This window comes from Coturnix japonica, chromosome 2 (assembly GCF_001577835.2).
Source record: "Coturnix japonica isolate 7356 chromosome 2, Coturnix japonica 2.1, whole genome shotgun sequence".
NCBI lineage: Eukaryota > Metazoa > Chordata > Aves > Galliformes > Phasianidae > Coturnix > Coturnix japonica.
The window spans coordinates 63332567-63344258 of NC_029517.1; the positions used below are offsets into that span (position 1 = coordinate 63332567).

Genomic DNA, 11692 nt, shown 5'->3' on the forward strand with positions numbered 1-11692 from the left:
TGCAGGAGCACAAGGGTAGGAAGGAGTAGGGGAACGGTTGTTTCAGGCACGGACACCAGATAGTGCAGAGGGGGGACACGTGTGGAAACTAGGGGGCTAATGGGAAAAACAGAACCAAAGCAACGGGAAAGCTTAAATCTCTTTTGGCACCTTCCAAATTTAGCAGCTCTCTAGAATTTATCTGGAAAGCTTTAATTTAAGCCAACAATTTTTTAAGGAAAACCACAAATCTCATGCTATTCCAGATGTTACTTCATTGAAAATGGACACCTTCACAACCAGCTGGCCTGTAATCCTCATCTCAGTGTTACCATGACAAACAGCATGACTAGCCCAAGATTAAATGCTTTTCCTAAACACCAGTTCATCCTCCTTGACAATTTCTTTAAGAAAACGGAGAGGGTATCTTTTACAATCACACACTTGCGGCCAGAGTAAGCAGAGAGACAACTGCTAAAGCGCATTAGAAATGAAACCGCCTGAACAGTTGGGAAACACACACTGAAGCTTACAACTCCCGCCACAACAGGTGCAGGGCTGGTATGTGTAGACTCAAAGACTGAGATACAGGATCTACCAGGGAGTGGAAACAAAACCAAACAAAACTCCAACCTCTTCAAACACAAATCCCAAACAAACAACAACAAAAACCCACAGTGGTTTCACACACTCACAGAAAATGAAGAATAGCACAAGGTCCAAAATCAGTCTTGGAAAGCTGAGAATGACGTGAAGATTTTGTAACATGGAGCTACATGTTAAAAAATCTTTCATGCCATTTGTAGAGGCAAAAATTCACAGTAGGTTGAAAACAGAATCCAGTATCCAAGACACTATCTTCAAGCTGATAATAAACATTAACTCTGTACACATTCCCTCTAGCACAGAAAACCTGCACCAAAAAGCAAACAGAGCCTGTACGAGTCCTGGTGGCATTACAGATCCTAAATAGTTGTTGTTTCCTACACCAATTGCTTAGAAGTATTTTGGTGTGCAGATAACACCCCCTCAAAAGTAAATAAAGACATGTAAGCTCACTAGGCACATGTTTGTCATCTAGTGAGATCACAGTTGGTTATCGCATACATCAGCATATGATGATAACACATTGTTTGCAGGCAGACACAGCCAGCTCTGCACAGCTCCAACACTGGGAAACGTGGGTATTGCAACCAAAACAGCCACACGCCATACTCTGCTCAGCCAGAACACACATACATTCATGCCTTGTTTTAGGATGGTGTACATTAGCACCCCGATAAGTGAGAAGCCTCATTACCATACTGTGTGTCCCTTTGCCCCCTTCAATCCATACAAGGCAAGCAAGGGCAAAGTCAGTGCACTAGTTTTGATCTTACTGCTTCTGGCCCACCTACTGCGCGGGGTACCGTAACTTGAGGGTTTAATAGATTTGGGATTAAGAAGAAGCTACTCAGCCAGCAGCTCAGGACCATGTCCAGACAGCTTTCGAGTATGTTTAAGGATGAGACTCCACAGGCACTGTGCCAGAGCTTGGTCACTCCACCTTTGGGAAGGACCTTGCCAGAGATCCCTTTGAATTAATAACAGTTCTAAAAGTGCACTTGAAACTCACACCTGTCTCCTATTCCAAGAACTACCAACCCATGAGCAGTGCCAAATTTCTCACTGTTATCACATTCAGGTTACTTGCAGTTACCTGTGAGACATCACCACAGCCCAGGGCATGAGTCACCACGCAGTGCCATTTCACCTCATTAACTCAGCAAAAAAACTCAAGAGGGAAAAAGAAATCAATTATTTAAAATAAAATAAAATAGGAAAAACACTGCCAGATAAGAGAGACAAAACAACAGAAGCCAGACCAGAAAAATGCCATAACTGCAAGAAAGAGAAGGGAATAAAACCTGGCAGGGCACAGACATGCTATTGCAGAGGCACAGAGCATCACATCACTGCCTGAACTAACCCAAGTCCCCACCAAGACAGCGCTGCCCCATGCTCATAACTGGGCCACACAGGGGCTCCCCTGAATTACACTCCCCTTTTTTAGGGAAGACAATCAGCTGGAGGCCCAGCCAAACTGGAATGAGAAAGATCAAACCAGCAGCAAGTAGGTAAAATCATGGCACATTCCTTGAGAAGGAAGATGATTCAACCCAAATCAAGTGGGAAGCAAAGAGCCAAGAGGAAAAGCACTGCAGCAAAACAAAGCATCTGGAACAGAAAAGCAGCCACAACAAGAATTCCCATGTGACCAGACACAAAATGCTATTACATAATTGTTCTAGATGATTAAAAAGCAGCCTCCAACTAACCACTTTGCCCTACACAGCTGATCTGGAACGCCACAAGTGTGCATGGAGAGATGCTGCACTACCATTCACTGCAATTTAATCAAGCCTCAGTCATTGCCCATTGCCAGCTCTTGGTGTTCATTATACAGATTAGCATTCAGAGCTACACCACAGCACCACATTACAACACTCAGTACAGCAGACTGGTCATCCTGGTAACAAAGGGAAAAGCAACAGCCATCGGTCCCATAACTACACAGTGCCATGAAAACTTCACCCCAGGAGTACAGCTGGTTTTGCAAACTGACAGAAGATGCAGCCACTAAAGAGAGTGACAAGAAGACTGGAAAAGTCCCTGCTAGGTGCACACACCTATATATATTTCCCAATATACTGCACAGCTACATACATTTAACTGTAATGACGTTGCTTGTTATGTCAATGTTAATAATTTATTGGAATGGCCACTCTGCAAATAGACAAAGTGAGACTCAGGTTTCTCCTCTTCAAAAAAAAAAGAAGGAAACATTTCTCAGCATCCACCCTTCGGACAGCAGTGAGACACAGCCCGCTAACATGATTCACTTGCCAGCTCTTAGCCCGAAGGACAGTTGAGGATACGTATATCACAAGTGATGTGGGCACTCTCTGCTTGTGGTGATGTGACAGTGGCAATGACATGACAAAGAACAGATGAAAATCTCCCAAGAAGCATTTAACATTAAGATGCCTCACAAGTGAATTCTCCTAGAGAGATATTCTCCTAGGGATATTTACACATGAAATAGCTCGAGACCAAGATTTATGCACCAAGGCAGGACATGAGCTCAGATCCATGATTTAATATGGCCACTGGAATTCCTGTGGTTAAATTATGCACCTGACCCTTTTGCTATATGCATCTCAACGGCATTAAATAACGAGCAGCACGTCCTTTATTACCGCTCCTAGTTCTAATGACTGGCAGCACTATAAAAAGCAGCGCTCCCAGTGACTCATTGGAGGAGGACAGGGCGATGGCAGCACTAAGGTGAGGCAGTGCTGGCCTCCAAGGAGCACGAGGCCACCTCCAGCCCCAGCAACCTCCTGGGTCAGAACAGGGAGAAGCCAGACAACAAGCAGGTCTGGATCACAACTCCGTGAGCGCTGGGCCTGATGGAGGATGGGTCATCAGAGAGAACAGGAGCAGAGACACAACACTGGATAGAGGTACCATGAGAGGAGAGGATGTGGAGATGGTGGAACTTATAGAATCATCAAGGTTGGAAATAACCACTAAGATCGCCTACCATCAACCCATCACCGCTATGCACAGTAACTCACATCCCTCAGTGCCATATCCACACAGTTCTTGAACACCTCCAAGGACAGTGACTTCAGCAACTCCTTGGGCAGACTGATCCAGTGCATTACCTCAAGAACAAAGTGGCTCAGTGGCCAAACAAAAGTACACTTTTTATTGATATACTTTTGGCTCTGTTTACAATATTTCCATATAACCCCTGGCTATTACAGAGATGACTGTATATTAGCCTAAGATTTAATAAAACTCTACTTAGAAAGATGAGAACATCGCATAATCCTTTACAGAAACAAAAGTATTGTTGGGAGGAGCTAAGGGAGATCTCAATACCTTGGGATGGGAACACCTCCTCAATCCCCCAGCAAAGTCCCTTTGCATCAAGGCCAGTGGGATGCACACAGGGAGAGTCAGCAGTGATGAGGAACACTCCTGCATCACAGGAGTGCCTGGCAGTTTATGGGAAACAGACCATTCAGCCATACGCTAATGTTGTTTGGGTTTTTCCTCTTTCTTCACTGTGATGAAAACAGAAAGCACACCCACCCAGAAAGCCCCAAAGAGAACAAAAACACGAGCTGGGGAGGAATCCTGACCCCATAAAAACAACCTAATTATAATTATAAGGGATTAGAAATGGAAGAGAAAAAGCTGCCAAGTTTTTGGAAGCAAACACACAACAAGAACTCCACACTGAAAAAAAAAAAACCCGGAGTCTCAAAAGATGATTATTATTCTTTCTAGTAGAAAACAAGACAGCAGGGACCACAGCTGTTTATTTATCCATTAAAATTGATCTGCCCTTTGCCGCAAGTTCTTCCAAAGAACACTTTATTATTATTATTATGAAAGCATGCAAGATAGCAAACTAACTCTCCCTCGACCTTCTGAGGCCAACGTGATGGTGACCTTCACAAGATCTCCAGCGTTCTGAGAAAAAAAGAGATTTGCTACAGTTTGCACTATATTTCAAGATTGCTTCTTCACACTTCAGGATCGGTGTGAAGCCCAAAAACATATGAAACATTCCATCTCCTGTTATAAACAGAAGGAAATCTGCTTCTCTTAAATGTCAGGTTTCATTACGCTCTCTTACACCACAAGCCAACCAAGTCCACCATGTGCCTGTGCTCCTTCTCATGGAAGGAGTGCAGCAGGCTTGTTTAAATCCATTCTAGATTCAAGTTTTCGGAGGATTTGCTGTGCTTGTTTTCCCAGTGTTGCACACGCTTTCGAGGGACATGAAGAGAAACTGTGATGATTTCTGATGATTAATACCAGTGCCCGCTGGCAGAGCAAAGCGCGAGCACACCGACCACCCAGCCACCGCTGCATTGCTTTCTCCCAACCAGATAAGCGCAGCTAATCCATAACACGCTTCTAGGCAGGAAGCAATTCTGCTGAGTTCAGGGTTTTGAGCCAAAGGGGAACCGCTTTCCTGGTGTAACAGTTTAATTCTGCACTTCCAAGAGCTACAGATAACACAGCGCTTTCAGGAGCATTGTTAACACCACCAGGCCCACGGCAGAGCCTTCACACAGCCAAAGCACAAGCAAAACCTGAGAAGGTGAAGAGATGAAGCCTCTATTTGCACATTCAGCCTCCTTTATCAGAAATTTTCCACTTTAGCCACTGCATCAGGGAGCAGGAAACAGAGCTTTCTACCTCGGAAGAGGTATACAACTTGCACGAGACATTTCCTCTATTACTACTCTGTTGGAAACCTTATCAAGGGAGGGGCTGCAGAACAAGAGGAATTCAGCAGAACTTTGTCCGTTACCCTGCACCATCAGTTTCCCCACACACCAGCCCAGCTCTCGGTTCTGATGGCACACAGAACTGAGGGCCACATCACCCGAGCCCTGCCCCAGCCCTCCCACGGGCACCTGTCTGGGACAGTCCCGCATCCTGGGACAGCCAGACATATCTACACATGAACAGTGCCGAGAACACCATCTCAAGGCATGAGACGACGACAAACCCACGCAGCAATGGGGACAAGAAAACGAGGAAGGAGGAACTGGTTCCAGGGGGGTGTGAACCCGGGGACCCAAGAGCCCTCCGCTCACCTTGCTGACGACGTTCTGGACGAGGCCGGCCCGGATGCGGTAGTGCCACTCGTGGCAATCGCACTCGCTGGCGTTCCCCGCGACGGGGGTGGGCAGAGCAGCCGGGGGAAAGATGCTGCCGTTGCCGCTGCGGTTACCGTGGCCGGGAGCCACGCTCCAGTTGCCCTGCCCGTCGGCCTGCCGGCACCAGAAGTCCGGCTGGTCCAGCAGGAAGGAGTCCGAGAACTTGCTGAAGCCGATGAAGAGGGCCGGCACCCAGGTGAGCAGCACCAGGGTGCGCTGGTACCCGCCGCCCAGCCCCCCGAGGAAGGGCAGCACCGAGCCGTCGTAGTCGAGTAGCAGCGGGCTGCAGGCGGCGGCGGGCGGCGGCACCGCCTGGATCTCGGCGACCCCGGCGGGGGGCGACCCCGGAGGGGGAGCGGCGGCTCCCGGCACGGAGCCGTTCTCCTCGGGCAGCGGCCGGCCCCCGCCGCCCGCCTCACGGCGCCGCTCTATCGCCATGCGGCCGCCCGGGGGGCCTTACATAGGGGGGGAGCACGGCGGCAGCCCTGGCGCCCGGCGGCTGCCGGCGAGGCGGAGGGCGGCTTTTCCTCCTCCTCCCTCTTCTGCCGTCCGCGCACGCACACCTTGCGGCGGAACGGGGCGAGGGGAGGGGGCGGCGGCGGCGAGCCCCTCGCCCTGCGGGAGCGGAGGGCTGCGGCTGGCGGCGGGCCCCCCTCGCCGTGCCCGTGCGTCAGGCTGCACTCATCCCCGCGCTCCCTTCCCCCTCCGAGCGGCACCGCCGAAAATAAAGGGAAGGATCCAGCCAGAGCCGAGCATGCGAAGGGCCACGGGAGAGGGAAAAGGGAAAGAAAAAAAGGGGGAAAAAAAAATAAAAGAAGAAAGCACACAAAAAATCCCGCAGCCCAATCACCCTGCGAACCAAACCCGGCAACAGCGAACCAAGCAAAACCGGTGCAGCAAGGCTCTGCGAACACGCCTCCTCTCCCGGTTTTGGTGAGGAGGAGGAGGAGGGAGGAGAAGAAAGGCGAAGGAAGGAGGGGAAGAAAACAGCAGCTCCCGATGCGGCTGCCCGGCTTGCAGCTAAAGGGCCCCCCCCGGCCGCGGCAGCAGAGGCGGCGGCAGCCCCCAGCACCCCCCCGCGGGCCCCTGGCCGCCTCCCGTCCCGCACATCTGGCTCCGCAGCAGCAGCGGGCGGCCCCGCCGGCCTCTTTCTCGGCCCGGGCTGCGGGAGCGCCGCCGCCGCCCGCCTCTCCCCTTTCCCCGGCTACTCGCCCAGCCGCCCCGCGCCGAGCCCGGCCGTCCGACCCTCCGCCTCCGCCTCCCGGCAGCCCCCACCTGCCGGCCCGGCCCTCCGCTCCGCCCCCACCGCGTCGGGCAGCCGCACCTGCTCCCACCGAGCCGCCGAGCCGGATCCCCGCAGGGACCCGCCGCACCGCCCCGCTGAAAGGAGAGGGCTGGGAGCGGCGGGGCCGCCGTGCTGCGCGGATCAATTATTTACGCGGTGCGCCTTTACTAATGCAGTGCGGCTGCGGTTGGCTGCGCTGCAGGAGGAGGAGCGGCTGAGGGGGGTCTGGGATGCGGGGCGAGGGGGCAATTCGGGGAGTAGAAGCGGGGCGAAGGGAGGGACCGCGTCTCTTCGGATCGCTGAGAGCTTAAATTAATCGTGTGAACGCCTCCCGTAAATTGTAACATAGGCGTTTCGGATTGGTGAAGGTTACTTTGTGTTCGGATAAACCCACTTTAGTGCCTCGGTGTGTGCATTATTGAGCTATGCAGTTGTTTCTATGGAAGAAGAGAAATAGAGATAGCAGATCGATAGGTGCTCGTACACAGGAACATGGTTAGTGAGCAGAAAATATGTGAGTGCATTAGTAGAGGATTGGCATCTTCACTGAATGTAAATGGAAAGGCAGATTGGTGGTGGACAACCGTATTTATCTGATCTGCTCTCTGCAAGCAAGTTATGGCGCATCGTTAACTCCTTGGATCTCGTTCCCTTCAGCTTCCTTCTTACAAAGGGCACCATGAGGCCCGTGCTCTACCAGTGGCTCTGGATGCTGTCTGCATGGCTTCCCTCAGCACTGCTCGGCAGGACGCCGAGTCCCCAGTCCCCATAGGGCAGCCCCTCACCCTGCTCCTTCACCCTCTATCTGGTTCCACCGTACCCTACTGAGCAGCTGCTTCCCAGGAAGTTCTCACCCATCTCCTCACTGTGTTATCACACCCTCTCACAACCCTGCTGCCTCATGTCCCCCTGTTGCCCTCATGTAGCTGTAGGCCTCAGCCTGCTGGCCCCCGCAGCCACAGCGCTACCTCCTGTCGCTTCCAGTTGTGTTAATATAGATTATTTTTAATTCCCATTTCATCCTTCTGGTCACTCCCCAGTTGGTGCTGACTGTGGAGGCTGCTAATGAAACAAACCTCTTTGGAAATGCATCTGTAACACATTTGATTGCCAGGAAGTGACCAAGTAACTGCTGGCATCAGAGTTCTGTGCCCACTACCTGACATAAACTGAACTTTTTCATTTATGAACAAGAACTTAACTAAGGTCACTCCATTCTTCCACCACAAGGTCTGTTCTGCTGCTGCCAAAGGCAATTGGATCAGCTTGACCATCTCTGCTGTTTGCAATGGATTTGCCTGTTTGTGCTGGGAAGAAAATGGCTGCCTGCTCTCTGTGTTTTTAAAGCACCCTTTCACAGACAGGCCCCACTCATGCTTTTCCATCAGCACATTCCTCACTTGCCCTTCCCAAGCTCCCAGGGATGGACATTAATGTTTCCAGCCTTGTCAGAGCCACTCCTTTCAGCACCCTCACCCATAGCCAGGCCAGTGTGTTGATTTGAACACTTCTAACTTGCTTGAATGCTCTTGTACTTTCTTTTTTCCTTTTCCTTTGTCACTGCTGTGTGTAATGGCAATCACCTAATCACAAGCGAACTCTCTTAGCAAAGCCTGGTGCACAGAAGGCATTAGGCACTCTGAGCCTTCCCAGCATCAGTCAATAGCTTTGTCTCTGATGACTAATTCACTTTCTTTTGACTTCCTCTCCCCGCTGCCGTACTTACTGAATGATTTCTTGTTACTTGTAATGCTCTCACTAGTTGAGTTTTATTTTCTCCATCAGCTTATTGCAGTTGAGTGCAAGTTGAGTGCGCTGAGGCTCCTTGCAGGCTCCTGTTATCCAGTGCTTCTGTACTTAACCCACAGGAACCTCACCTGATTTCTCCACGCTTGTGCCATTGTGAGTTTGTGATTTACCCCAGTCGGTTGCTCACTACTCTTCCTGGATATCTTCTGCAATAGGACTGGCCTATGTAATAGTCCATATTATGTCCATGTAATAGTCGATACCACCAGATCTCATTTACCACAAAGGGCAAGGCCTTTGAATAGAAGAATAAACAGAAATGACCTTTGGGAACAGAGGTCAAACACAGCTTTGAGACATTTGACTAAAAGCAAGGAACAGAAAACTCTGGAAGAGATAGGAGGGAAAAAATTCATCCAAGGGATGGAACGCCTCCCCAGCAAGAACAGGCTAAAAGAGCTGGGACTGTTCAGCCTGGAGAAGAGAAAGCTCCATGGAGACCTAATAGTGGCCTTCCAGTATCTAAAGTGGGGTTTATAAGAAAGGTCAGTCTCTTTAGTAGGGTCTGTTGAGACAGGAGAAGGGGAAATGGTTTCAAACTTAAAGAGGGCAGATTTAGGTTGGACATAAGGAAGGAGGTGTGGTTTTTTGTTTGTTTCTTTGGTTTTCTTTGTTGTTATTTATGTTGTTGTTTTAATAATAAGGGTGGTGAGGCACTGGAACAGGTTGCCCAGAGAGGTGGCTGATGCCCCATCCCTAGAGACACATAAGGTCAGGCTGATGGGGCTCTGAGCAACCTGATCTCACTGTAGGTGTCCCTGTTCTTTGCAGGCGAGTTGGACTAGATGACTCTTAAGGGTCCATTCCAACTCAAGCTGTTCTGTGATTCTATGAAAAGAAAAGCCTCAGAGAGAGGGACAGGAGTGATGTGAATGAGTAGATCTGTAGAAACAGTTCTATAAGCACAAATCCTATAGGGTGATGAAAAGCATATAACGAGAGGTGACAATATACCATCATGCAAAACACCTCTTTTGGGCTGTTGCTGTGTTCTAAGATAATGTTTGGAGCAGAAAATTTCCAAGGTGTACATTGCTGGGAATCACATATTTTTATGTAGCAGAAGTTTTCCCATCCTTGAAATAGGATCCTCAAGAGACTGTTTCTGGGCACAGGAGGGTTGAGGACAAAAAAAAAAAAAAAAAAAAAAAAAAAAAAAAAAAAAAAAAAAAAAAAAAAAAAAAAAAAAAAAAAAAAAAGGGGGGGGGGGGGGGGGAAGGAAAGAAAATACATTTCTAGTAGCTAAGAAATGTGTTTTTGATGAAAAAGTAGTATTGAAGTAGTGCTTCACTGAAAATATCTTTCAAATAACAGAAAGGTCGTTACATGTTCTGGTGCAAATTGATTTTGATTTGAGAAACAAAAACAGCTTGAAAGGAATATTCCAACTGCACAGTGGAGTTTACATGCAAGTAAATGTTGAGGGTAAGATTACAGAAGCAAGCCTTTCACTCCTGTGCAGGGCTTCTTAACCAGTGCCTCATTGACCTCTGACAAAAGGTCTTTGGCATGACTCTCTGTTAGGAGACAAAATAAAAATACCATTGAAAAGATAGGCTGTGCTCAAGAATGATTCAGTGTCTTTCAGCATATTTTTTCCACTGTCGTTGGATTATATTAAGGAAGTTGCATGCTGTTAACCTGTGTTCTCAGCAGTTTGGGGAGGAGGAGCAGGAAAGGTGGCTTTGGTTTCTTCTGCTGTTCAGAGCTGAAAGTAACACTTTGATCCCTGCCACAACATGGAGGACTCTCAGCACTGGGGCAGCACTGGAAACCAGTGAGTGTCGCCCTGGGCAGAGCAAGCCTCTGGTCACATAACTGGCATCCTGTCTGTTAGCATCCAGCCACAGATTGCAAGATTTAGAGTCAGGACTGAGACAAATATCATCTTGTTTACAGAGAAGGAAAAGAAACCAAGTTTCCTTAGCCTTGGAATTAGCATTTCCAGATTCTTGGAAGGCCAGCCATGGCACTATGAAGAGCACCTGGCACAAATTCCTGTTTTATATAGAATTTGCAACAGCCTTATTTTGTATAATAACAACCATGGCTATATTTTAATGTTTTATGGGATGTATGCTTGGTTGCCTTTTTTATCTAAAAGAATCTTGTACTGTAGGGGTGAAGTTATGACAATGCAATAAATCAAAGCTACCTGGTACAAAGACTGATTAATAAAATAGCCTAATAGAACACAGACTATTTGTATAAAGAAGAAAACCATAGGAAATGAAACTCACTGGCAAAATCTCCCATCCCTCCCCGTTGCAGATTCAAGCAGAAGATGGCAACCTATTACTTGTACCATTCATGCTGCTGGCAGAGGTCTGTACCGCCATGCAGGGTGGTGTGCAGCGAGGGCAAGCTTCCCATCCTCTGTCTACCAGGGATGTTTATTATCCTATACCCAGAGAAAATATTACCTGTACTGTAGCTATTGGAAAAGATAATGAATGTTGCAAAGCCAAGCAATCTGGCGTTGGTAAATGCTGCAACTAAGATTCCTTGAGTAATGTTAATTTGTGCCCCAAATCTTGTGCATGTGCGTTCCAATGCAACCATTAATTATGCGTGCGTTGTGATGCAATCTGTAATTACACCATCATATACAGTGTTTTTCACAGGACTCCTACCATTTTCAGAAGGAAAAAAAAGGGGTGAGGGGGGAGGGAGGAGGGGAATGATGGCCACTTAAGAAGCCCTGACTCTCAGCAGGATTTAGGCTCTTAAAATACCTTTGAGAATCTGGGTCTTAATGAGGAGCGATTCAATATTTTGTTTTCTCTTTGTTCAGTATAGAGCCACATGACTTATTTAATGCACTATCTTCAAACTCTGCTCTCAAGAACTAATGATTAATGTCCTCATGGGCTTTTTTATAGTTCTCCCC

The 11692-nt window shown here is 48.4% G+C and overlaps 1 protein-coding gene across 1 annotated transcript in view; it reads right to left on the reverse strand.

The window, feature by feature from the left end:
* Positions 1–6909, reverse strand: part of SLC22A23 (solute carrier family 22 member 23) — an 83645-nt gene extending 76736 nt beyond the window's left edge. Inside the window, exon 1 of the mRNA XM_015854573.2 lies at positions 5646–6909. Within this exon, the coding sequence (XP_015710059.1) occupies positions 5646–6146 (501 nt within the window). The 5' untranslated portion in view covers positions 6147–6909. The remainder of the gene's footprint in view (positions 1–5645) is intronic.
* Between the last annotated feature and the right edge of the window lie 4783 nt (positions 6910–11692).